Source organism: Eriocheir sinensis, chromosome 61 (genome assembly GCF_024679095.1).
Source record: "Eriocheir sinensis breed Jianghai 21 chromosome 61, ASM2467909v1, whole genome shotgun sequence".
Taxonomy (NCBI): Eukaryota; Metazoa; Arthropoda; class Malacostraca; order Decapoda; family Varunidae; genus Eriocheir; species Eriocheir sinensis.
The window spans coordinates 7862307-7890199 of NC_066569.1; the positions used below are offsets into that span (position 1 = coordinate 7862307).

A 27893-nucleotide genomic window follows, 5' to 3' on the forward strand; every position below is an offset into this window, starting at 1 on the left:
TCCATTTTCCCACCCCAAAGGTCTGTGAGGATCACTTGAGACCCTCTGCTGGCCTGTCCTCAACTCCCGCTCATGGCAGTCCAGCGAAGGCAAAGTATGTGACATCTCAAAATTACTGACCAAATTCCTGGTGTTCACTGAAGTCTGGCAGTGAGGAGGAGACTGAGGACAGGCTGGCTACATGAACCTTTGATTCCACACTCGAGTACAGAGAATATCTGAAGGAACTGATGCCTCGGTAAAGAAACACTTGAGTACATCGCTACGAACAGTGAAAAATCCTAGCAGTTAACACAGACAAATATAAGTTAGTCTACTGTAGCTTCAAATATAGATACTTTAATATGCGTCTTTTATGCCTAGTGGAATGTCACTGGCTTTCAACTGTCTAGAAGTATTAGAAAATAAATTACCTCCCTTGCTAACAAAACAACACCCATCAGTGAGAGTACAATGAAAGGACTGAGCATCTCCAACTTTAAAGCACAATGAAACTTGACAATTAGCAGTGGAAGCATTAAAAAAAATACAGATGGATACCTAGAAAAGGATAACCTGGTCACTAGGGGAAACACAGACGGGTAGGAAAACACCTCTTATAACTTTGCAACAAGAAAATTCATAAACATTAGTGGTAAATAGACAGGTAGGGAAACAACTCTTATAACTTTGCAACAAGAAACTTCAAACATTAGTGGGAAATACAGACGGGTAGAAAAACAACTCATAACTTTGCAACAAGAAAATTCATAACCATTAGTGGAAATATGATGAAAAGACAGCTTGGAATGAAAAGATTACAAGAAAATTCATAAACATTAGTGGAAATATGATGAAAAGACAGCTTGGAATGAAAAGATTACAAGAAAATTCATAAACAATAGTGGAAATATGATGAAAAGACAGCTGGAAATGAAGAATACAAGAAAACTCATAGACATTAGTGGAAATGTCATAAAAAAACATCTGGGAATGAAAAGATTACAAGAAAATTCATAAACATTAGTGGAAATGACAAAAAAACACAGCTGGGAATGAAAAGATTACCCAGTCAATATGGAAAACACAGATCGTTAAGAAAGTATCATAGAAAACAGTTGCCAATATGGAAAACACAGATCGTTAAGACAAGAGGTAATTACAGAAAACAGCGAGTATGAAAAGCTTACCCAGTCATACAAAACACAGGAGGTAAAGAAAGGCTCAGTCACCCATCACACACACAGAAAATGCTACGTTCTCTCAGCCTACACTCACGCCACAACCTGAAAGAATGGAGCGAAGGAATATGGGACACCTCTGCGCACTACTTATTAATGGGGAAAACAACACATGCCTTGCCTACCCTACCCCTCAAACCCCGGCAAAAAGACAAAAATTGAGATGACGTGACAAGCGATTGAGAAATTTGATTGTCTCCTTGTGCCTCAACCACACACACACACACACACACATACACACACGGTTAGTACAGGTCTTTTCTTGTATTTCACAACTTGGTAAATACACACACACACACACAACCCCCCTCCGAGGTTTCTAATAATACAGTAAAGTTATATATCCCTCTTCCATTGCACATGTTCCCTATATACAACACAGCCTCTCTCTCACACACACACACACACACACATATATTAAATACAGGTATGCCAAGACAGCCACTACAACACAACGTTATGCTCTTATTAATAGTAAATTGAGCTCATGAGAAGAACGCTTGGTCAGGAGGGGTGCAACGTTACACTGGAGCCCCCGTTAAGTAGTCCTCTCTATAGAAATACACACTCCTATAGTCCAACCAAACTGTCGTGTCCGTTTAGGCGTTGTCTCCTGTGGGTCCATTTCTCCCCTCTGCTCTGCCACACATTCCCAACACCTATTTTTTCCTATCATATGTTAACTTTACCTTACATATGAGAGATAGAGATAGGTGTTGGGACTGTGTGGCAAAGCAGAGGGGAGAAATGGACCCGAGGGAGCCTCCGCCCAAATGGACTCGACAATTTGGTTTCACTATAGCTCCATATTTTAAACGTATCTGGCTCCCATTACGGCTGCTTCTCAAAGCCACGGAGAAGATTAACGAGGTTTTCATGGGTGATTTTCCAGTCCAAGGTGGCGGAGGTCATGTAAAACTATCACTAAGATCTCTCTTTTGGCTATTCTTTACTTTTGTCTTTTATGGGAGAGGCGAGAAGCAAGTTTTTATTTTTTTTGCACTTTTTGTTGCCTTTGAGCCGTCTCCTTTGATGTAAAAATAAATAAATAAATAAATAAATAAAATAAATCCATGAAACAGCCAGGTACTTCCACAAGAGGCTTTTCCGACAGGCAAATTGTGGCACCGATACGATTAAATATATGGGCTTTACTCTCTTACTTGTACCATCGGCAAAATAAGTATCTACCACCCATGAGTCTACTGAAGTGAGTTTGAGTGAAATCTATGGACATGGTGCTGTGATGGTTAGGTGGGTGCGAATGACTGTTATCCTGCATCTACCATCACCCTCTTTGTCTTTCCTCTTTCTTTACATCCTCCTTCAACTATCAATCCCTTTTTTTTTTCCTTTTTCTATCTACTACTTTTCTATTTCTTTCTACTCAATTTCTACTTTCCATCTATCTACTCCTTTATTTTTTTCATCTTATTCTCCTTTCACTATCTCCCTCTTTCTCTTTATCCTCATTCCACTTATCAATCCCTTTTTTTTTTCCTTTTTCTATTTCTTTCTATTCAATTTCTACTTTCCATCTATCTACTCCTTTATTTTTTTCATCTTATTCTCCTTTCACTATCTCCCTCTTTCTCTTTATCCTCATTCCACTTATCAATCCTCTTTTTTTCTTTCCCTTCTATCTACTACTTTTCTATTTCTTTCTGCTCAATTTCTACTTTCCATCTATCTACTCCTTTATTTTTTTCATCTTATTCTCCTTCCACTATCTCCCTCTTTCTCTTTATCCTCCTTCCACTTATCAATCCTCTTTTTTCTTTCCCTTCTATCCAGCTACTTTATTTTTCATCTTTCCTTCATCCACTGTCTGTCTTTCCTCTTCATTTTCATCCTCCTTCCACTAACAATTTCCTTTTCTTTTCCTAGCCTTTCACTCCTTTATTTTTTCATCTTTTCTTTCTTCCACTGTCACCCTCTTTATCATCCCTCTTCCTTTTCCTCCTTCTTCCACTAACAATCTCCTTTTTCTTTCCTTTTCTATTCATCTACTTCTTTATTTTTCATCTTTTCCTCCTTCTACTATCTCCCTCTTCCTTTTTATCCTTCTTCCACAACCAATCTCCTTTTTCTTTCCTTTTCTATTCATCTACTTCTTTATTTTTCATCTTTTCCTCCTTCTACTATCTCCCTCTTCCTTTTCATCCTCCTTCCACCATCTCCCTCTCTTCCCTCTTCTTTTCCATTCTCCTTCCACTAACAATTTCCTTTATTTTTCTAGCCATCCACTTCTTTATTTTTTCATCTTATCCTCCTTCCACTACCAATCATCTTCGTCTTTCCTTTCCTATCCATCTACTCCTTTATATTTTCATCTTATCTTCCTTTCACAACCTCCCTCTCTCTCTTCCCTGTTGATATCCACCTATCCAACACAACACCAGTCTAGATTTCGCTCAAATCCTATTCAGTTGACCCATGGCATTCGAGACTCCTTTTACCGACTGTGCTGCCTGAAATAAGTCTTTGTAGGGGAATGAGTGCTTGTGTTTATGAGTTATGTTCTAAAAAGGCTATTATTATTATCATTATTATTATTATTATCGCAAAAGACGAGGATTTTTTAAAGAGGTCAAGTCTCCGTCCGGGAAACTGTCCTTCACACCATCATCAGTTGCCTATACAAATAAATGACGGGAGAGAATATTAGTGATAAAAGTGTAATGTTAATCAAACCATGTGACGATTCTTCCAGCACCTGTATTCTTTTTGCGTTGAAGTTGCAAGTTGTGGTTTTAATTTCTGTTGCTTTGCTCTCCTTGTCTCTGTCTCAAATAACCTCCTTCATCATGCTTGCTTTCTCCTTCCCTGTCTCTGTCTCAAATAACCTCCTTCATCATGCTTGCTTTCTCCTTCCTTGTCTCTGTCTCAAATAACCTCCTTCATCATGCTTGCTTTTTCCTTCCCTGTCTCTGTCTCTGTCTCAAATAACCTCCTTCATCATGCTTGCTTTTTCCTTCCCTGTCTCTGTCTCTGTCTCAAATAACCTCCTTCATCACGCTTGCTTTTTCCTTCCCTGTCTCTGTCTCAAATAACCTCCTTTATCATGCTTGGTTTTCCCTTCCCTGTCTCTGTCTCAAGTAACCTCCTTCATCATGCTTGGTTTTCCCTTCCCTGTCTGTCTCAAATAACCTCCTTCATCATGCTTGCTTTCTCCTTCCTTGTCTCTGTCTCAAATAACCTCCTTCATCATACTCTGCTTTTTCCTTCCTTGTCTCTGTCTCAAATAACCTCCTTCATCATACTCTGCTTTTCCCTTCCTTGTCTCTGTCTTAAGTAACCTCCTTCATCATACATAAATCATCAATGGTACAGTGAGTCACAGGCCACAGCTACAAAAGACTGTGACATTCATAGGGGAAAAGATTGAAGCCTTTTTATAACATTGAGTCGATGAAACTAAAAAAATTTGCCTGGTCGAGAATCAAAACAGGAAGACGAAGGAAGATAAATATACAAAAAAACTACTTAACATTGCATAGCCAGTCCGATATCAAGCTAATTACAAGAACTACTTAACACTGCATAGCCTCTCCTATATCAAGCTAATTTTCTCCTCTCTTTCTTTCACTCTTTCCTGAATCTGTACGGAATGATCGACACACTTGGGAATGACTGATACACACACACACACATAGCATAGCTCCGTTCCTGTAAATCACAACTAGGTAAATACACACACACCCACGCACAGCCAAGCCCTGACCTATTGTGTAGTGAGGAATGATCTGACCTGACCTCTGGAGCTGGACACATCTTCATCACCGCCATCAGTATTGTTGCCTTGTCGTCCAAGCTGCTGGAGGTGGTGGTGGTGGTGGTGGTGTTATTGGTGTTGGTGTTGTAGTAAAGTGTTGGTCTGTTTATTCCTTCTTCTCCTTCTGCGTCGCCTCCTCGCCCGTCTCCCCGAACTCGTTGACTCTGCTCTTGTCCACCGGGTACAGCCTGGAACATGTGTGCAAAGGTATAGGCTGGGACACAAACGAAGTACAGTTTTCCCCAGTGGTGGAGGCAGAGTGTATGTAACTTTAAGGAAAAACTGGTTAAATAAAGACAAACACACACACAGATGCATGCACGTACCATCGCTGGAACAAGTAGATGAGGAACACCACGTCATCGCGGAAGCAGGCGACGCGGTGGGCGGTGGGCATGGTGATGACGAAGGCAAACAGGTCGTCGATGAAGGTGTTGAAGGCCTGCAACACAAACACACAGGTAACACAACTGGCGAAGGAGGTACAGGTGTCGCCCCCTCCCCAAACAATCAACCACCTCACACACACAGGGTCATATTAAAAAACATTTCGCCGCCCAAGCACACATATTTGACAAGGCTTTCGTATGAGTTGTGGGCATTCCCAGGAGTAGTTTTATGACCCTGGTGGTAGTTTGACCCTTTTTCTGTACCCTGAACCTAAAGAAACACTCATTAGAACCTGTTTGACCCCCTCTTTGTCCTTTAGAAATACCTGATGTGAGAAATGAAAGTCTTATAACAGCGACCACAAGATGAAAAAATAAATTCCTTACCCTTACAGCTTCGTGAATTTTTAAGATACTCACTAAACTAACCATGGAACAAGGAAAACTAACAACAAACGGTACTTCCCAAACCAACAAGAGAAAACGGTATCTAGCAAGGGAACAAGAGAACTACCAAGGGATACTAAATAAAGAAGCTTCGTGAATTTTGCCTGGATACTCACTAAACTAACGATGGAAAAAGGAAAACTAACAACAAGCGGTACTTCCCAAACCAACAAGAGAAAACGGTATCTAGCAAGGGGATACTAAATAAAGACCTGAGTCATCTATGGTGCATGGTTCTGTGGGGACTGGTTTGCAGATAATGAAATGACAAATGGTGTAAGTGTTGCTGGTAGTAGTGGTGGTGATGATGGTGTCATTGGTGCGTACAGACAAGACACACACACACACACACATACCTTATACATGAAGGTCTTCCAGGGGAGGTGCGCCACACTCTTGAGCTTGTAGTTGATGAAGAGCTGCGGCAACATGAAGAGGAAGCCGAACGCATATACTCCATTCACCAGGGAGTTGATTAGCCAGGAGTACCAGCTGCCAGGGAGAAGGTGGTTAAAAGGAGGAGAAAGAGGGTAGAGGAGAAGGTGTTTAGAGGAGGGAGGACAAAGAGGGTAGAGGAGAAGGTGTTTAGAGGAGGGAGGACAAAGAGGGTAGAGGAGGTGTTGTTTAGAGGAGGGAGGACAAAGAGGGTAGAGGAGAAGGTGTTTAGAGGAGGGAGGACAAAGAGGGTAGAGGAGAAGGTGTTTAGAGGAGGGAGGACAAAGAGGGAAGAGGAGAAGGTGTTTAGAGGAGGGAGGACAAAGAGGGTACAGGAGGTGTTTAGAGGAGGGAGGACAAAGAGGGTAGAGGAGAAGGTGTTTAGAGGAGGGAGGACAGAGGGTAGAGGAGAAGGTGTTTAGAGGAGGGAGGACAAAGAGGGTAGAGGAGGGAGGACAAAGAGGGTAGAGGAGGAGGTGTTTAGAGGAGGGAGGACAAAGAGGGTAGAGGAGAAGGTGTTTAGAGGAGGGAGGACAAAGAGGGTAGAGGAGAAGGTGTTTAGAGGAGGGAAGACAAAGAGGGTAGAGGAGAAGGTGTTTAGAGGAGGGAGGACAAAGAGGGTAGAGGAGAAGGTGTTTAGAGGAGGGAGGACAAAGAGGGTAGAGGAGGAGGTGGTTAGAAGAAGGTATTAGTGGAAGGAGGATCATATGAGACTACACATGAGGAAGAGGTGGTTGTTAAAAGGAGGAGGTTGTAGTGGAATAAAGACAAGACTGAACAGAAGGGGAGGGATAAGGAAGTCAGAAGAGGGAGATAAGTTAAGGTTAAGGTAGAGTTGGGGACATGTTAAGGCTGCAGTGTTCATCTCCATCGCACTGACCCCTTGAGACCTTGGTGGGTAAAAAGTTAAGGACCCATCACCCATCATCATGAAGATAAGACTAAACAGAAGGGGAGGGATAAGGAAGTCAGAAGAGGGAGATAAGTTAAGGTTGAGTTGGGGACATGTTAAGGCTGCAGTGTTCATCTCCATCACACCCTTGAGACCTTGGTGGGTAAGAAGTTAAGGACCCATCACCCCCGGACACAGGACTAGTGAGACTTCTGGGTTAGCACAGTTTACATTCCCCAGGTTTCCCCAGGTACCCATTTATAAATCAACCTGTGAGGGAGGATGGTGAGGAGGCTGGTGAGCTGCACAATGACTGCCTGGGCCGGGATTCAAATTTACAGGTAGGCAGGCTAAGCAATTGAGCATGGAGGCACATAATTTTTCAATGTTTCCACCCAGGATAAAATGAAACTAAAACACAAGAAAGAGGGTAGAAAAGATGAAACCACACTCCATACATCTACATTGCAAACACACACCCTTACACTGTCTATCACGGCCTCATACACGAAGCCCAGGCTGACTCACCTCCTGTGTGGGGTGTAGAGGAGGGAGTAGACAGCACCGCACACCAGGAGAGGGTAGAGGAGGTAGCTGAGGTAGCGAATGCCCTGGGAGTCCAGCGCCCGGGTGGCACTCTCCCCCGAGGTGATGGAGTGCTCCACCTTCAGACGCCACCCCTCCAGGCGGATGTGGAAGGCCTTGGTCACCTTCCACAGCTGCGGGAGTGGAAGGATGTGTGGGTGAGGGAACCAGGAAAGTCACACCACCATCACCTACACTTAGAGAAATAAATTACTGTGGGGTTTGAAAGGAAATAAACTGACAATGGAGAAATGAACAGCTGTGAGGCTGGAAGGGGTAAAAAATATTTGTGTATGAGTTTACAATAAAAAATAAATACTGTGTTGGCTTTGGGAGTGGAAGAATGAACAGATGTGAGGTACAGAGCCTCAGCATTACACACACACACACACACACACACACTGCTTGATCTCCTCCCCCCTCACCTCAATGATGCCGCCCACCCCCGCCGGCACCAGCACCAGCATGCTCGTGTTCTCCTCCAGCAGGTAGAGGAACACGATGGCCTGGGAGATCGCCCGCCACGCCACGTACGACGGCGACAGACCCGCCATCGAGGTCCTCCCACGCCAGAACGCGATGTCATTCTTGAACGCCAGGAAGTCGAACAACATCTGTGGGGGGCATGAGAAGGAAATAAGTGAGGTTGAAAGGGAAGAAATAAAAGCGCAGAGGGGGAGAAAAAATAGCTATGGTGTTAAGGGAGAAATATAAAGGTGTGGAAGAGGAAGGAAAAAGGATAGGTAGGTGAGATAAAACTGGAGATGGGGTAAGAAGGGGAAGGAGAGAGGGTTTAGAGGGAAGAAATATAACCTCAGAGGGAGAGACAAAGGGTGCAAAAGGGAGAAATAAGAATCTGTGGGGTTGGTTACAGTGAAATAACATCTGAAAGCCGCCCAAATTTTTCCACTCCGCCCGGGAATCGAACTGGTATTGGAAGGATGATAACATGAGGGAATAAAGGAGGTGGTGGATAGAAAGAAAAACAACGGCAGTGAAAGGAAAATAAAAGGGAAGAGGAGGAAATTAGAAGAGGGAAGACAGCTGTGAGGTTTGCAGAAGAAATATTTGTGTATAGTTTAGGAATGGAGAGAAAAAAAAAAATAAATAAATAAATAAAAAAAAAATTATTGGGGTTGAGAGAAGAGAAATCAACAGTTGTGAGATTGGATGCTGAAGGGGATAGGCATAACTTGAAAAGAGGTATAACTCGAAAAGTAGATATTTACGACGGGAATAAGGTACAAAATCATGCAATTCACTACATTCATCACCAGAAAAAAATGAACCACGTGAGAAAATCGTTGGTTGGGTGAAACTGTGAATTGACCACAGACCCCGCCCCCTCCTTCCTCCCCCTTATCATCACCACCCCTCACTCCTCCTCCCCCTGGAACTCACATGCAGGGCAGCGACGAGGAAGGTGACGAAGAGGAAGTAGAGGCTGGTGTCGGAGAAGACGCCCTTCACCTCGTCCAGATCCTTCGCGCTGAACCCCAGGGAGGCCATGGGTCGCAGGGCTCCCTCGAACTGCATCCATAGCCTTGGAGGTAAAGGGGGAAGGGTGTTAGAATATAAAAAAATACAATGATGACAACAACAGGTCCACACAAATAAATGACTATCGATGACATCAGTAAAAAAATAAATAGAAAAATAAACAATAAGAAAAAAGTCGAACTGCATCCATAGCCTTGGGGATGATGGAGGAAAGGTGGTTAGAAAAAAAATAATAATAATAAATAAATAAATAAATAAATAAATAAATAATAATAATAATAATAATAATAATAATAATAATAATAATAATAATAATAATAATACAATGACAACAACAACAGGTCAATGCACATAAATGACCATCAACCACACGAGTCAAAAATAAATAAATAAATAAATAATAAGAAAAAACTAGACTGTATAAACTCTCTCTCTCTCTCTCTCTCTCTCTCTCTCTCTCTCTCTCTCTCTCTCTCTCTCATTTCTTTACTTTTCTTCTGCACACTTCCTTTCCCTCACTTCCTTCATTCATTCCCTCATCACCATCTCCCACCCCCTCACCCCACCCCCACTCACCTCAGCTTGCCGTAGGAGACCGGAGCATACTTGAGGGTGAGGTTGGTGCGCTTGAGGGTGGGCGTCACTTCCACCAAGTCCCTGATCCGTGCGCTGAGGCTGTCCACGTGCAGGATGGGGAGGTAGCGGCCACGGGAGTCCAGTCTACCAAAGAGGAGGAGGGGAAAACAAAATAATAAGAGAGGGAAGGGGATGGGAATTTTATGTTAATATGAAGAGGAAGGAGATGAGATGATGGCATGATACTATGAGGAGGAAAGGGATGGGGAGATGAGGAGAATGGTGGTAATGTGTATACTAAACAAATATATTTTTTGTTTGGCCTATGGCACTGGTAGGCTTTAGTGGTGGAGCCTGGTGGTTGGCTACAGCCTGTTAGTGGTGCAGGCAAGTGTTTTATAATGGTGTCATCCTGCTTGACTCATGCTATCCCCCAGAGGTTCACTTGATCCTCTTTAGAAAGTTTTGTTAGAGTTCAGGAAGATCGGCAGTCATCAGGACAGCATGTGGGTAGTCTTGGGTCACTCGGCAAAGACTCAACAATGTCACACCACGCCCGCATGCTGTCCACTTAGCCACTGATAGTATGAGAAGCAGGGTTACCAAATTATCGTACTCAGCCACTCAGCACATCATATTTTCCGGTTTCTGACACACCTATCGCAAACAAACACCAATAAGTAATGCTTTTAACGATAGCTTTAGCTGGAATCTCGTTATATGTGTGGGTAGGAAGGTTTGGGGCCCTGAAACTGATAAATGCGATGTTTTGAGTACGATAATATGGCAACGCTGATGAGAAGGAACAGGATGGGAAGACAAGGAGGATGTAAGCGATGATAATGGGTATATGTATCTCTTTAATGAATCAGAAATAGAGGGAAGGAGGGAGATTAGGAACTGAAGGGATGAAGGTAAAGCTCAAAGAGGTGAAAGGCTCTGATCCTATTTCTGAGATGGTAAAACTACATCTAGTTGACCTCAATGACCCTGGACCATGTGACATACCTGAGTGCGTGACCCAGGTCGTAGGGCAGGTCATGTTTGGGGAGGCCGACGGGATCAGTCAGGATGTTAAAGGTCACCTGGGACTGGAAATGGGTCACTGCCTTCTGGGTCTTCTGCTTCTCCTCCTGCTTGTTACTGCTGGTCTTGGGTTTACTGCTGTCCTGCTGAGGGAAGGATAGGCATAAATTGTTACGAGGGAAGGTACGTAACAGCTTTTTATTATTATTATTATTATTTTCCTCACTCACACTCCCTTCTTTCCTTCATTCCTCACCTTTCCGTTCTCCTCCTTCTACCCCTTACCATTATCTCCCTCACAACCCCCACCACCCCACTGTCCGAGCACCCACGCACCTCAGCTTGTCGTATGAGACCAGGGTGTTACAGATTTTTTCTAACAGGAATGAAAAGCGGGATAAACACTAAGAAGGAGAGATTAGAATAAAAAGACACAGGGAAACATGAATAGGAGGAACAAGACGAATCAGAAGAGAAGATGGAGAGATTAGAAGAAAAAGAGACAAGAAGAAGAGAAAGAAAAAGAAGGAAGGAAGAAGAGAAAGAAAAGGAAAGAAGGAAGAAAGAAAGAGAAGGAAGAAAAGAAAAAAGAAAGAAGGAAGAACAAGGCGAATCAGGAGAGAAATGATAACTAAGAAGAAGAAATGATTAGAAGAAAAAGATAAGAAAAGAAAGAAAATAAAGAAGAAAGAAGAACAACCCAAAGCAGTAGAACAAGAATAACACAAGAAGACAAGGTGAAAAAAATACACACACACACACACACACACACACACACACACTCACTCTTCTCAAAACCCCAACCAATCACTTCGCCCAAACATCCCTTTCACTAACCTCACCCGCCCTTCCTCTCATGTCTCACCTTTTTGGTATCCTTCCCCTTGTTCATGTCTTCCCCCAGCAGGTTGAACGTCGAGGCCTCGGGAACGTGGTACTGGGTGAGGGGGGCGAAGGAGTACACGGAATGCTCCCAGCGATCCAATTCGTACCAGCCCTGTCGGAAGCATTGGGTGATGGATGAGGGTGGGTGAAGTTGGGTGAGAGAAGGATGGTAAAGTTGGCAAAAGTGTTCCTCGTGCAGTGCTGGGAAAAAAGGGCACAAATGTCTGAATAAGTGAAGATAAGTGACTTTTTTTATTTCAGGTTAGAAAATTACGTAACACTGAAAAGGAAGGTGCGTGAATAAGAAGGGAGGAATGAGAGGAGGAGGACCTAAGAAGCGATACAAAGCATTACAGGTCAAAAGAAGAAGAAGAAGGAAGGCAAAAGTTATCCCTAATTATGTCCCTTCTCCTTCCCTTCACCCTTCACCTATGCACCCACCCATAACAATATCAACTCACCCATTCAACCCCTCATACCAGCCCTGTCGGAAGCATTGGGTGATGGGTGACTGTGGGTGATGGGAGGTTAAAGTCACCCCTAACTATGTCCCTCCTCCCATACACCCTTCACCCTTGCATCCACCCATAACATCACTTCATCCGTTCATCAATCCATTATACCAGTCCTGTTGGAAGCATAGCAGGTGACAGAAGGTAAAGCTCAACACAACCGTTCCGTCACTCATCAACTCTCCACTCTTCCACCTCTTACTCCTCCTTCTGTCGTGTCCTTCCTCCACCTACCTCTGGGTCAATGTGTGGAGGGGTGAGGAAGAGGTGGAGGAAGAGGGAGCCGTTTTTCCTGACATGCAGAGGCAGCGACACCTCCAGCACATCCTCCCTCGGCTCGTCATAAGGGAAGGGGTTGAGGCGGTGCAGCAGCTCGAGATCGTTGGGCCGTGAGGGTGACCGGTACGGGGAGGTGTAGGCCAGGAGCTGTAGGGAAAGAGAGAGAGAGAGAGAGGTGTTTGAGGTTAGAATGGAGGAGTGGGAAAATGAAGGAAAGTTGGAAACTTTTGTTTAGTTGGCGCAACATCTGTGGTCATATGCCGAAGAGAGACAGAAAGGGAAGGGATTATAGGAGAAAGAAACAGATCCCAGGAGACGGGACCCAACCCCTGATTAATACCTGGTGGACAGGGGCGTAGGGTATCAGAATAGCTACCCAAATTTTTCCACTACGCCCAGGAATCAAACCCGGGCTCTCTCGGGGAAAATGAAGGTACGAGAAAATGAGATGGCACATTAAGAACACAAAGAGAGAATGATATTAGAAGGTAGGACAGCAAAAAAGAGGATGATGAACAGGAGACAAGGATTGGTGGTTGGTGTGGCTCTTTTTGAGGATATGATATACAGGTATACAGTAAATACATCAAAGGTAAAAGTAGTCACATAGTCTTTTCCTTCTTTAAAGCTTTTGTATTACATCTTAGGTCTCTCTCAATGGTTTTCCTTTCTATGCATTTTTTCATTATCTCCTCTGTTCTCAGTTTTACATGACTTCTTAAATCTCTCTCCTTGGTCTTTCTTTCTCTGTATTTTTTCATTATTTCTCTCTCTGTTTCCAGCTTTGTATCCCTTTCTAGTCTCTCATTTTTGTTTATCTTCCTTGTTTATTTCTCTCTATTATCAGCTGTATATGACTTCTTAAATCTCTCTCCTTGGTCTTTCTTTCTGTGTATTTTTTCATTATTTCTCTCTGTTTCCAGCTTTGTATCCTTTCCTAGTCTCTCGGTTTTGTTTATCTTCCTTGTTTGTTTCTCTCTATTATCAGCTGTATATGACTTCTTAAATCTCTCTCCTTGGTCTTTCTTTCTCTGTATTTTTTCACGATTTCTCTCTCTGTTTCCAGCTTTGTATCCCTTCCTAGTCTCTCGTTTTTGTTTATCTTCCTTGTTTATTTATCTCTATTATCAGCTGTATATGACTTCTTAAATCTCTCTCCTTGGTCTTTCTTTCTGTGTATTTTTTCATTATTTCTCTCTCTGTTTCCAGCTTTGTATCCCTTTCTAGTCTCTCATTTTTGTTTATCTTCCTTGTTTATTTCTCTCTATTATCAGCTGTGTATGACTTTTTAAATCTCTCTCCTTGGTCTTTCTTTCTGTGTATTTTTTCATTATTTCTCTCTCTGTTTCCAGCTGTGTATCCCTTCTTAAGTCTCTCGTTTTTGTTTATCTTCCTTGTTTATTTCTCTCTTTTATCAGTTTTACATGACTTCTTAAATCTCTCTCCTTGGTCTCTCTTTCTGTGTATTTTTTCATTATTTCTCTCTCTGTTTCCAGCTTTGTATCCCTTCTTAAGTCTCTCGTTTTTGTTTATCTTCCTTGTTTATTTATCTCTATTATCAGCTGTGAATGACTTCTTAAATCTCTCTCCTTGGTCTTTCTTTCTGTGTATTTTTTCATTATTTCTCTCTCTGTTTCCAGCTTTGTATCCTTTCCAAGTCTCTCGTTTTTGTTTATCTTCCTTGTTTATTTCTCTCTTTTATCAGCTTTACATGACTTCTTAAATCTCTCTCCTTGGTCTTTCTTTCTGTGTATTTTTTCATTATTTCTCTCTCTGTTTCCAGCTTTGTATCCTTTCCTAGTCTCTCGTTTTCGTTTATCTTCCTTGTTTATTTCTCTCTTTTACCAGCTTTACATGACTTCTTAAATCTCTCTCCTTGGTCTTTCTTTCTCTGTATTTTTTCATTATTTCTCTCTCTGTTTCCAGCTTTCTATCCCTTCCTAGTCTATCGTTCTTGTTTATCTTCCTTGTTTATTTCTCTCTCTACATTTCCAGTCATCAACCAGGAATACCTTAATGGTTCTCACCTGCAGCGAGGGTTTCTGTGCAATGAGCGGCTGGTAGCAGTCGGAGGGGGCGGGGCAGCTGGGGTGCACGAACAGCTGCCCCAGGGTCCACAGCGACTGCAGGATGTACGCCACGAAGAGCCCGCACACCACCGTGGTCAGGGAGGGCAGCCGGTACCCCTCCAACATCCTCCTGGTGGTGGGGGGGGCAGGGGCAGGGGTGGGAGGGGTGGGGGCAGCTGCAGTGGTGTTGTGGGTGTTGTGTTTCTTCCCTGTGGAGGATTTTGTTTGGTGAGTTATTTAGTGATGCTTTCTAAATGATTGTTGTTGCCAAGTCCAGGGAGATGACTTAGGACTATTATTATTAATATTATTCAGTTATTGTGTATGCCCCAAACTTTACCTTGACCTTTATTATTATGTTTATTGAAATTCATAAAACAGCGTCAAGGGAAAATAAAAGAAATTGAGCTCCCTAGCCTCTCTACCATCACTAAGGTACACACACACACACACACACACACACACACAAACATACTTGTACACACACACACACACACACACACACACACACACACAAACATACTTGTACACACACACACACACAAACAAACATACACACACACACACACACACACACACACACACACACACACACACACACACACACACACACACACACACACACACACACACACACACACACACACACACACTCGCACACACACACACACACACCCTCACACACACACACACACACACACACACACACACACACACACACATACACACACACACACACACACACACACACACACACACACACACACACACACTCGTACACACACACACACACACACACACACACTCGTACACACACACACACACACACACACACACACACACACACGCACACACACACACACACTCGTACACACACACACACACACATACACGTACACACACACACGCACACACACGTCAGCTGTCACGCCGTCACCTTGCTGCTGGGTGTTCGCCGGGCCTCGGGGGGCGCGGGGAGGCTGCCTGTGGCCCGCCGTTGTGCTGGGGTGCGGGGCCGGGGCACACACACACGCGGCCGCCGGGGTGAGGGGCGGCGGGGCGGGGCGGAGCGGGGCGGTGGGGCAACGGGGCGCACGAACACCTGGATCGGGGCGGGCGGCTGGCTGCTCTTTACACTCAACCTCCCTCACTGTTTTGTACTGTAACCCCTATTTTGATATTCTCTATTATTCATATATATCACTAAAACAAAAGGTATTAATTATTAGACAGTATTAGGGGTATTTTAGTTAAGTATGATATATATATTTTTTTATACTTATGTTCCCTAATACAACTGACCCCTTTTTTTCACTAATTTCTCTTCTAAACTTCTTTCTTTTCCTCCATCTTCTTCCTTCCTTTCTTCCTCTCTCTTTTTATTGATTTATTTTATTATTTATTATTTTCCTATTTATCTCTTTGATCTCCTTATTTATTCCTTTATTTATTTCTCCTTTATTTACCTCTTCATTATTTATCTTCTTCGTTCACTGCTTCGTTTTTTTCTTCTGCGCCTCTTCTTCCTCTTTATCTCCTCTCCCATCCTCTTCTTCCTCTTTATCTCCTCTCCCATCCTCTTCTTCCTCTTTATCTCCTCTTCTTCCTCTTTATCTTTTCTCCCATCCTCTTCTTCCTCTTTATCTCCTCTTCTTCCTCTTTATCTTTTCTCCCATCCTCTTCTTCCTCTTTATCTTCTCTCCCATCCTCTTCTTCCTCTTTATCTCCTCTCCCATCCTCTTCTTCCTCTTTATCTCCTCTCCCATCCTCTTCTTCCTCTTTATCTCCTCTCCCATCCTCTTCTTCCTCTTTATCTTCTCTCCCATCCTCTTCTTCCTCTTTATCTCCTCTCCCATTCTCTTCTTCCTCTTTATCTCCTCTCCCATCCTCTTCTTCCTCTTTATCTTCTCTCCCATCCTCTTCTTCCTCTTTATCTCCTCTTCTTCCTCTTTATCTTTTCTCCCATCCTCTTCTTCCCCTTTATCTCCTCTTCTTCCTCTTTATCTTTTCTCCCATCCTCTTCTTCCTCTTTATCTCCTCTCCCATCCTCTACTTCCTCTTTATCTCCTCTCCCATCCTCTTCTTCCTCTTTATCTCCTCTCCCATCCTCTTCTTCCTCTTTATCTCCTCTCCCATCCTCTTCTTCATCTTTATCTCCTCCCATCCTCCTCTTCCTCTTATCTCCTCTCCCATCCTCTCTTCTTCCTCTTTATCTCCTCTCCCATCCTCTTCTTCCTCTTTATCTCCTCTCCCATCCTCTTCTTCCTCTTTATCTCCTCTCCCATCCTCTTCTTCCTCTTTATCTCCTCTCCCATCCTCCTCTTCCTCTTTATCTCCTCTCCCATCCTCTTCTTCCTCTTTATCTCCTCTCCCATCCTCTTCTTCCTCTTTATCTCTCCAATCCTCTTCTTCCTCTTTATCTCCTCTCCCATCCTCTTCTTCCTCTTTATCTCCTCTCCCATCCTCTTCTTCCTCTTTATCTCCTCTCCCATCCTCTTCTTCCTCTTTATCTTTTCTCCCATCCTCTTCTTCCCCTTTATCTCCTCTTCTTCCTCTTTATCTTTTCTCCCATCCTCTTCTTCCTCTTTATCTTCTCTCCCATCCTCTTCTTCCTCTTTATCTCCTCTCCCATCCTCTTCTTCCTCTTTATCTCCTCTCCCATCATCTTCTTCCTCTTTCTCCTCTCCCATCCTCTTCTTCCTCTTTATCTTCTCTCCCATCCTCTTCTTCCTCTTTATCTCCTCTCCCATTCTCTTCTTCCTCTTTATCTCCTCTCCATCCTCTTCTTCCTCTTTATCTTCTCTCCCATCCTCTTCTTCCTCTTTATCTCCTCTTCTTCCTCTTTATCTTTTCTCCCATCCTCTTCTTCCCCTTTATCTCCTCTTCTTCCTCTTTATCTTTTCTCCCATCCTCTTCTTCCTCTTTATCTCCTCTCCCATCCTCTACTTCCTCTTTATCTCCTCTCCCATCCTCTTCTTCCTCTTTATCTCTCTCCCATCCTCTTCTTCCTCTTTATCTCCTCTCCCATCCTCTTCTTCCTCTTTATCTCCTCTCCCATCCTCCTCTTCCTCTTTATCTCCTCTCCCATCCTCTTCTTCCTCTTTATCTCCTCTCCCATCCTCTTCTTCCTCTTTATCTCCTCTCCCATCCTCTTCTTCCTCTTTATCTCCTCTCCCATCCTCTTCTTCCTCTTTATCTCCTCTCCCATCCTCCTCTTCCTCTTTATCTCCTCTCCCATCCTCTTCTTCCTCTTTATCTCAGCTCTACTCCTCTTCTTCCTCTTTATCTCCTCTCCCATCCTCTTCTTCCTCTTTATCTCCTCTCCCATCCTCTTCTTCCTCTTTATCTCCTCTCCCATCCTCTTCTTCCTCTTTATCTCCTCTCCCATCCTCTTCTTCCTCTTTATCTCCTCTCCCATCCTCTTCTTCCTCTTTATCTCCTCTCCCATCCTCTACTTCCTCTTTATCTCCTCTCCCATCCTCTTCTTCCTCTTTATCTCCTCTCCCATCCTCTACTTCCTCTTTATCTCCTCTCCCATCCTCTTCTTCCTCTTTATCTCCTCTCCCATCCTCTTCTTCCTCTTTATCTCCTCTCCCATCCTCTTCTTCCTCTTTATCTCCTCTCCCATCCTCCTCTTCCTCTTTATCTCCTCTACCAGCAGCTTCTTCCTCTTTATCTCCTCTTCTTCCTCTTTATCTTCTCTCCCATCCTCTTCTTCCTCTTTGTCTCCTCTCCCATCCTCTTTATCTCCTCTTCTTCCTCTTTATCATCTCTCCCATCCTCTTCTTCCTCTTTATCTCCTCTCCCATCCTCTTCTTCCTCTTTATCTCCTCTCCCATCCTCTTCTTCCTCTTTATCTCCTCTCCCATCCTCTTCTTCCTCTTTATCTCCTCTCCCATCCTCCTCTTCCTCTTTATCTCCTCTCCCATCCTCTTCTTCCTCTTTATCTCCTCTCCCATCCTCTTCTTCCTCTTTATCTCCTCTTCTTCCTCTTTATCTCCTCTCCCATCCTCCTCTTCCTCTTTATCTCTATCTCCTATCCTCTTCTTCCTCTTTATCTTCTTCTTTCTATTAATTCCTCTTGGTCTTCTTCCTCTTCATCTCTTCTTCCCTCTTCTTACCTCTTGTTTTCTTCTCTTCCTTCCTTTCTCCTCTCCCTTATTCTACATCCTTCCTTCCTTTTAACTCTTCTTAACTCTCTCTCTCTCTCTCTCTCTCTCTCTCTCTCTCTCTCTCTCTCTCTCTCTCTCTCTCTCCCTCATTCACTCTTTCCTTCTCTATTCCTTCCTTTTCCCTCCCTTTTAAATTACTCTTATCTCTCTCTTTCTCTCATTCTAATCATTCCTTTCCTCCTTCCCTTCCTTTTATTAATTTTCCTTCCTCTCTCTCTCTCTCTCTCTCTCTCTCTCTCTCTCTCTCTCTCTCTCACACACACACACACAAGGATACAGGATAACACGTTACGAACATGTCAACAATAATTTATTTCGTATTCTGACTAGACAGTTAAGTTTTTTTTTATTATTACAATGCTCTCTATAATAAGTACAGTATCTCACAATGGTATATCAAAATAATAATAATAATAATAATAATAATGGTAAATGGGTGTTCACTCAATAATAACCAACCCATTACTTTATAGAATTGTGACCCTGTTAAAGAGGAGGAAATATGGGGTGACTTAACTAATTCTGTACAAACGCGCGTGTGAATAGAAAACGGGAAAACATGGAAAAGACTGATTATATGAAGTTGGGTTTTCTAAGCATATATGTCATCTCTCTCTCTCTCTCTCTCTCTCTCTCTTCATTTATACTTTACCGAATCATCCATTTTTTTCCCTTTTCTTATTTTTATTTTCCTTAACACTTTCTTCTTTACATTTTCTTTTTTCCTTATTCCTTCTATTTCCTTCCATCTTCATCTTCTTTTCATTCTTCCTATTTCTCTCTTTTCTTCACTTTTATCTCCTTCTTTCTGCTCTTCATTCTCCCTCGTTTCTTTATTTTACACATTTATTTCTTTCCTTCTTCTTTTCTTTCTATCTTCTTCGTTAATACATATGATTAACACACTTTCGTCTTTCCTTCTTCTCCTTCTCCTTCTTCTTCCTTTCCATCTTCTTTTTCTTCTTAACACAAATCCATTTTTAAACTTTCTTCGTCCTCCTCCTCCTCTTACACTTTCTTTTTTCCTTCTTTCCCTCCTCTTCTTCTTCTTCTTCTTCACATAACTCAATTTTCATATTTTCTTCCTCCTCCTCCTTCTTCTCCTCCTACACTTTCTTTTTTCCTTCTTTTCCTTCACATTCTTCCTTCTTTCCCTCCTCTTCTTCTTCTTCTTAACACCAATCCATTCACACTTTCCTCCTCCTCCTCCTCCTTCTTCTTCTTCCTCACACTTTCCTTTTTTTCCTCCTTTCCCTCATCTTCTTCTTCTTCTTCTTCATGCAATTTCATTCTTACACTTTCCTCCTCCTCCTCCCTCACACTTTCCTCTTCTTTCCCTCTTTCCACTTTCCTTAAGTACATACAACACACAAGTACATTTCCCCCACTACCATTTCTCCCTTTCTCCTTAAGTAACGATTCACTACGAAAGTATAATTTGGAAAAGGAATGTGTCGGTTCCATGGAGATCAGTGGAGAGATAGGGCTTTTTTTATTCTTTACATTTTTTGTTTTGCCCTTGAGCCGTCTCCTTTAATAATAATAATAATAATAATAATAGTAATAATAATAATAAATAAAATGAAATGTCGGTAGGTTCAAAAACTTCCAAGATATTTTCTACTCCTTATTTTTCCCCTTTTTCTATGACTCCTTCATCCTCTTCTTCCTTCCCTTCTTCTTCCCTATCTATATCATACCCATTTTACTCTCCTCCATCTATATCTTTTCTCCTTTAATTCCCCTTCTCCTATAACTCCTTCCCTATCTATATCATACCCACTTTACTCTCCTCCATCTATATCTTTCCTCCTTTAATTCCCCTTCACTCCTTTACCCTCTTCTTCCCCTCCCATTTTCTTCCCCCTCCTCTACAAGCTCCTACATGCTATTCAGGATCCCCTACAGACCTAATGATCGCCCTGAACCTATTATTATTTCTACGATCCTAAGATATTTTGTTCTCTTGTGGGATTCTCTGCGGAAATGGAAGATCAGACTTATGTTAGTAGGATCGGAGAGTGAAGAAAGAATGAGGAATCAGAGGGAATGATGGAAGATCGGAATTGCGTTAGTAGGATCGGAATGCAAAGAAAAGAAGGCAGAGAAGGAATGAGGAATATGAGAGAATAATGGAGGATCGGAATTGCGTTAGTAGGATCGGAAAGTAAAGAAGGAATGAGGAATAAGAAGGAATGATGGAGGATCGGAATTGAGTTAGTAGGAACGGAGAAATGAGAAAGAATGAGGAATAAGAGGGAATATCGGAAAATTGGAATCGTGTTAGTAGGAACGGAGAAATGAGAAAGAATGAGGAATAAGTGGGAATAACAGAAAATCGGAATCGTGTTAGTAGGAACGGAGAAATGAGAAAGAATGAGGGATAAGAGGAAATAACGGAAAATCGGAATCGTGTTAGTAGGAATGGAGAAATGAGAAAGAATGAGGAATAAGAGGGAATATCGGAAAATTGGAATCGTGTTAGTAGGAACGGAGGATTGAGAAAAGATGAGGAAAAAGTGGGAATATGGGAAAATTGGAATCGTGTTAGTAGGAACGGAGAATTGAGAAAAAATGAGGAATAAGAGGGAATATCGGAAAATCGGAATCATGTTAGTAGGAACGGAGGATTGAGAAAGAATAGGGAATAACAGGGAATATTGGAAAATTGGAATCGTGTTAGTAGGAACGAAGGATTGAGAAAAGATGAGGAAAAAGTGGGAATATGGAAAAATCAGAATTGCGTTAGTAGAATCAGAGAGTAAAGATGATAATAAGGAACAAATAGGAATTAAGGTATTAAATAAGAAAACCCATACTACCCATACAACATACCCCCCTCGAGAAAGCATCCGGCAGACTAGCTACATATTGAAATGGAACCTGATACAGCCTTGAGCATGCAGAACAAAAAGTAAACAAACGAAAGTAAACAGAAAAAGATCGTAGGTACTTAAGTTCACGTCACGACAACCCTTGAAATGCAACCGGAAAACAGCGACGCAATCATGATAATTATGACAATCGCGATGATGATAATAATAATAATAATAATAGCGATCGGTAATGAGTTTCGCCGATGATAGAAAATAAAAAAAAAGAAATTGACGTTACGAAAAGCAGCGACGACGACACGACAGAAATGCATTGTTATATTAATTACGAGATTCCTGCGGAGTGATTGAGTGTGTGTGTGTGTGTACGTGTGTGTGTGTTTGCTTAATGATGAGACTGGTGGTGGCGGTGGTGGTGGTGGTTACAGTTATGGTGATGGTGGTGGTAGATTCAATGGTGGTAGTGGTGGTGGTGGTGATGGTGGTGGTGGTGGTGGTTTTATGTACAAAGCAAGTCTTTTTTTAATGCTACGTTCTCACTCTTTTGTTTTGTTGTTTTGTTGTTTTTATTTACAGAATGTCCGAGTGAGCGAGTGTGAATTGCTTGCTATGCTTGTTTTCCGTCTCCTGTATATTCAATTCTTTCCGTTTGCGTGTGATAATCAAATGAGGAGTTGTTACGTATATATATTTCTGTTTTGCGATATTTACAGAGTTTCCGAGTGAGTCTGACCTGCTTGCTATGCTTCTTTTCATCTTCTATATAATTCTCCTATTGTTTTCTATTTGCATGAGATTATCAAATGAGGAGTTCTTACGTATATATATTTCTGTTTTGCGATATTTACAGAGTTTCCGAGTGAGTCTGACCTGCTTGCTATGCTTCTTTTCATCTTCTATATAATTCTCCTATTGTTTTCTATTTGCATGAGATTATCAAATGAGGAGTTCTTACGTATATATATTTCTGTTTTGCGATATTTACAGAGTTTCCGAGTGAGTCTGACCTGCTTGCTATGCTTCTTTTCATCTTCTATATAATTCTCCTATTGTTTTCTATTTGCGTGAGATTATCATATGAAGAGTTCTTACATATACGAATGTTTTCCGATATTTACAGAATGTCCGAGTGAGTCACAATTACATGCTAAGCTTCTCTCACATCTATAAATTCTCCTCTTCTTTCTGCCAGCGTGTACTTATGAGATGAACACTTCTTACGATTATGTGCTTCCGTTGTCCGATATTTACAGAATGTCCGGGTAAGTCTTGGCTACTTCACGTGACTTATATTCATACATTCGTCTATTCTTTACGCCTGTGTGATTGTGAGATTATAAAGACTCCCCACACATATGTACTCCTGTTTTCCAATACTTGTAGAGTGAGTGTTTTGTTGGCTATACTTGTCAAATGTCTACATATCCTCCTATTCCCTATGCGTCTGTGATTACTAAATGCACACTCCCCAAACTTATGTACTCCTGTTTTCCAATACTTGTAGAGTGAGTGTTTTGTTGGCTACACTTGTCTAACATCTACATATCCTTCTATTCCTTATGCCTCTGTGATTACGAAATGCACACTCCCCAAACTTATGTACTTCTGTTTTCCAATACTTGTAGAGTGAGTGTTTTGTTGGCTATACTTGTCTAGCGTCTACATATCCTTCTATTCCCTATGCGTCTGTGATTACTAAATGAAGACTCCCCAAACTTATGTACTTCTGTTTTCCAATCCTTGTAGAGTGAGTGTTTTGTTGGCTACACTTGTCTAAGATCTACATATCCTTCTATTCCTTATGCGTCTGTGATTACTAAATGTACACTCCCTAAACTTATGTACTCCTGTTTTCCAATACTTGTAGAGTGAGTGTTTTGTTGGCTACACTTGTCTAACATCTACATATCCTTCTATTCCTTATGCGTCTGTGATTACCAAATGCACACTCCCTATATGTCTGTACTTCCGTGCCCCAAAATGATTACCAAATGCACACTCCCTATATGTCTGTACTTCCATGCCCCTAAAGTGATTACCAACTGCACTCCCTATATGTCTGTACTTCCGTGCCCCAAAAGTGATTACCAAATGCACACTCCCTATATGTCTGTACTTCCGTGCCCCAAAATGATTACCAAATGCACACTCCCTATATGTCTGTACTTCCATGCCCCAAAATGATTACCAAATGCACACTCCCTATATGTCTGTACTTCCATGCCCCAAAAGTGATTACCAAATGCACACTCCCTATATGTCTGTACTTCCATGCCCCAAAGTGATTACCAAATGCACTCCCTATATGTCTGTACTTCCATGCCCCAAAAGTGATTACCAAATGCACACTCCCTATATGTCTGTACTTCCGTGCCCCAAAAGTGATTACCAAATGCACACTCCCTATATGTCTATACTTCCGTGCCCCAAAATGATTACCAAATGCACACTCCCTATATGTCTATACTTCCATGCCCCAAAAGTGATTACCAAATGCACACTCCCTATATGTCTGTACTTCCGTGCCCCAAAAGTGATTACCAAATGCACACTCCCTATATGTCTGTACTTCCGTGCCCCAAAAGTGATTACCAAATGCACACTCCCTATATGTCTGTACTTCCGTGCCCCAAAAGTGATTACCAAATGCACACTCCCTATATGTCTGTACTTCCATGCCCCAAAAGTGATTACCAAATGCACACTCCCTATATGTCTGTACTTCCATGCCCCAAAGTGATTACCAAATGCACACTCCCTATATGTCTGTACTTCCGTGCCCCAAAATGATTACCAAATGCACACTCCCTATATGTCTGTACTTCCGTGCCCCAAAAGTGATTACCAAATGCACACTCCCTATATGTCTGTACTTCCATGCCCCAAAAGTGATTACCAAATGCACACTCCCTATATGTCTGTACTCCCATGCCCCAAAAGAGTGATCATAAAGTGGGTAAAAAATATTGTAACAGAGCAGAAAGTGATTGCGTAGCGTAGGAGTTGTGAGTTTAGCGTCATCGGCCAGCTAACGTTTTCCTTGTCATTCCTCAAATAGTACAGTTCCCAATAGTTTGGTTTTATACGGATAGTCATAGAAGATCGTTTAAGGATTTTTTAATTTCCTGCTAGTCGGGAAATTTAAAAATCCCAAAAAAATCTTCCACAACAATCCACGTAAAACCGTAACCAAACTTTTGGAAACCGTACTATTTGAGGGACGACCATATCTGTTTCTGTTGCGGCGGAAGCTAATGACCGGCCTCTCACTGTAACCCTTCAAGACTCTAGTAATGGCAGTAGAAATGTTTGAGCTGGATTTGCATTCTATTCTTCTCTCATTTGTATGTCTTAAATGATATGCTAAGTTACTATGTTCATGTGTACTTCCTGGAGGTTCAGTTTGGTTGGGGGGTATACATTTTCATTCCTTGTTAATTTGTGTCTTAGGCGATATGCTGTGTTATGTCTGTTAATGCATTCTTGCGGGAGGTTTTGTATGAGCTGGGTTTGCCTCTGTATAATTCTCTAAGTAACTTCAAGGATATGGTAAGTTACGGCTATCTATATATTCTTGAGGGAGGTTCTGTCTGAGCTGGGTTTGCCTCTGTATAATTCTCTAAGTAACTTCAAGGATATGGTAAGTTACGGTTATCTATATATTCTTGAGGGAGGTTCTGTCCGAGCTGGGTTAGCAAGTGTGTTTTTCTCTCAGTAACTTCAAGGATATGCTAAATTACGTCTATCTATATATTCTGGCGGAAGGTTTTGTCAGAGTTTGATTTGCATGTGTACAAGTTTTCTTCTCTCAGTGTTTCAAGGATATGCTAAATTACGTCTATCTATATATTCTTGTGGGAGGTTCTGTCCGAGCTGGGTTTGCATGTATATAATTCTCTAAGTAACTTCAAGGCTATGTTAAGTTATGTCTATTCAAATATTCTTGCTGTAGGTTATGTTAGAGCTCGATTTGCAAGTGTATAATTCTCTAAGTAACTTCAAGGCTATGTTAAGTTATGCCTATTCAAATATTCTTGCTGTAGGTTTTGTTAGAGCTCGGTTTGCAAGTGTGTTCTTCTCTCAGCACTTCAAGGATATGCTAAATTACGTCTATCTATATATTCTTGTGGGAGGTCCTGTCCGAGCTGGGTTTGCATCTGTATAATTCTCTAAGTAACTTCAAGGCTGTGTTAAGTTATGTCTATTCAAATATTCTTGCTGTAGGTTTTGTTAGAGCTCGGTTTGCAAGTGTGTCCTTCTCTCCGCACTTCAAGGATATGCTAAATTATGTCTATCTATATATTCTTGTGGGAGGTTTTGTAAGGGTTGGGTTTGCATCTGTATTCCTCTCCCAGTACTTCAAGGATATGCTAAATTACATCTATTCCTATATTCTGCGGGAGGTTATCTTAGAGCTCGGTTTGCAAGTGTATTCTCCTCTCAGTGCTTCAAAAGTATGCTAAATTACGTCTATTCAAATATTCTTGTGGGAGGTTTTGTTAGAGCTAGGTTTGAATCTCTAGTCTTCTCTGTTACACCTTCAATGCTATGCTAAGTTACCTAAGTTACATGTTCTTCCTGTAAGTTATGTTAGTGCTAGATTTGCATTCTTATCTCTCACTAAGTTACGTCGTCAATGATATGCCGAGTTTCTGTACCACTGTTAATATATTCTGATTGAGGTGTAATCCTAACTATGTATGTCAATGTTATTTCTTGGGACACAAAAAGCACATCATACACCATATCAATCTGTTTTTTGGGGTTATAACATGGTTTGTCTGTGTGTGAATTAGACCATCATTCCCTTGTAGATACAGTTACTTAAAAACACTCTATAGTATCTTGTCATTTCCTTGCCTATAGACAGTTACTTAAAGCACATCTCACACCATATCAATCTGTTTTTTGGGGTTATAAGATGGTTTGTCTGTGTGTTAACTGGACCATCATTTCCTTGTAGATACAGTTACTTAAAAACACTCTATAGTATCCTGTCACTTCCTTGCCTATAGACAGTTACTTAAAGCACATCTTACACCATATCAATCTGTTTTTTGGGGTTATAAGATGGTTTGTCTGTGTGTGAATTAGACCATCATTTCCTTGTAGATACAGTTACTTAAAAACACTCTATAGTATCTTGTCATTTCCTTGCCTATAGACAGTTACTTAAAGCACATCTCATACCATATCAATCTGTTTTTTGGGGTTATAAGATGGTTTGTCTATGTGTGAACTGGACCATCATTTCCTTGTAGATACAGTTACTTAAAAACACTCTATAGTATCTTGTCATTTCCTTGCTTATAGACAGTTACTTGAATCACATCATACACCATATCAATCTGTTTTTTGGGGTTATAAGATGGTTTGTCTGTGTGTGAACTGGACCATCATTTCCTTGTAGATACAGTTACTTAAAAACACTCTATAGTATCCTGTCATTTCCTTGCTTATAGACAGTTACTTAAAGCACATCTCACACCATATCAATCTGTTTTTTGGGGTTATAAGATGGTTTGTCTGTGTGTGAACTGGACCATCATTTCCTTGTAGATACAGTTACTTAAAAACACTCTATAGTATCTTGTCATTTCCTTGTATTCAGACAGTTACTTAAAGCACATCTCATACCATATCAATCTGTTTTTTGGGGTTATAAGATGGTTTGTCTGTGTGTGAACTGGACCATCATTTCCTTACACATACAGTTACTTAAAAACACTCTATAATATCGTGTCATTTCCTTGTATTCAGACAGTTACTTCAGCACATCTCACACCATATCAATCTGTTTTTGGGGGTTATAAGATGGTTTGTCTATGTGTGAACTGGACCATCATTTCCTTGTAGATACAGTTACTTAAAAACACTCTATAGTATCCTGTCATTTCCTTGTATACAGACAGTCACTTCAGCACACCGCTCACTACAGCGATCTCCTCCTTGGTTATTAAAATGTCTGTGTGTGTTCAACTGTGCCCTTTCGTCTTTTCATAACACATACAGTTACCAAGTCCACACCACATAGTAACTTGTCATTTCCTTGCGTATAGACAGTCGCTTAAGCACTCCACACACCACAGTAATCAGCTTCTTGGGTTATAAAAAGGTCGATCTCTGTGTATTCAACCATGCCATTTCCTTACAGACAGACAGACAGACCTTGGTAATTTGTTTGAGGTTATTAAGTGCAATGTCTGAGTGTGTGTGTGTGTGTGTGTGTGTGTGTGTGTATTTACCTAGTTGTATTTACCTAGTTGTGAAATACAGGAAAAGTGTGTGTGTGTGTGT

General features: G+C 41.6%; 1 protein-coding gene and 1 long non-coding RNA gene across 62 annotated transcripts; one reads left to right on the forward strand and one right to left on the reverse strand.

The window, feature by feature from the left end:
- Positions 1-2857: 2857 nt before the first annotated feature.
- On the reverse strand, positions 2858-15701 carry LOC126986323 (lipid scramblase CLPTM1L-like). Of its 50 annotated transcripts, none has more exons than XM_050842371.1 (15): positions 15528-15700; positions 14549-14799; positions 12477-12668; positions 11711-11842; positions 10828-10991; positions 9820-9963; positions 9145-9286; positions 8169-8357; positions 7687-7877; positions 6188-6323; positions 5322-5437; positions 4520-5183; positions 4371-4419; positions 4226-4323; positions 2858-4115 (listed from the first exon to the last, which is right to left on the reverse strand). In XM_050842371.1, exons 2-12 carry the CDS (start codon positions 14714-14716, stop codon positions 5102-5104), a joined length of 1656 nt encoding a protein of 551 aa, XP_050698328.1. In that variant the 5' UTR covers positions 14717-14799; positions 15528-15700; the 3' UTR covers positions 2858-4115; positions 4226-4323; positions 4371-4419; positions 4520-5101. The 50 variants fall into 50 exon arrangements, with proteins under 50 accessions (XP_050698328.1, XP_050698327.1, XP_050698332.1 ...); XM_050842370.1 differs by lacking the exon at positions 4371-4419 and adding an exon at positions 4420-4469; XM_050842375.1 differs by lacking the exons at positions 4226-4323; positions 4371-4419 and adding exons at positions 4324-4370; positions 4420-4469.
- A 3360-nt stretch (positions 15702-19061) lies between these two features.
- Positions 19062-26929, forward strand: LOC126986324 (uncharacterized). 12 transcript variants are annotated; one of them, XR_007739558.1, is made up of 6 exons: positions 19062-23627; positions 23678-23827; positions 23979-25179; positions 25271-25548; positions 25640-25729; positions 25911-26061. It is a non-coding gene; the product is annotated as an uncharacterized LOC126986324 (long non-coding RNA). The 12 variants fall into 12 exon arrangements; XR_007739552.1 differs by having other exon boundaries at positions 19062-23253; positions 23375-23627; positions 25271-26929; XR_007739561.1 differs by having other exon boundaries at positions 19062-23011; positions 23375-23627; positions 25271-26929.
- Positions 26930-27893: the final 964 nt, after the last annotated feature.

Coding starts and splice junctions, on each gene's coding strand:
- LOC126986323 (XM_050842373.1), bottom strand. CDS start 14,716: ATGTTGGAGGGGTACCGGCTGCCCTCCCTGACCACGGTGGTGTGCGGG. Junction 9,287..9,819: donor GTCTCCTACGGCAAGCTGAG/GTGAGTGGGGGT, acceptor TTTACCTCCAAG/GCTATGGATGCAGTTCGAGG. Junction 5,184..5,321: donor ATCTACTTGTTCCAGCGATG/GTACGTGCATGC, acceptor CACATGTTCCAG/GCTGTACCCGGTGGACAAGA.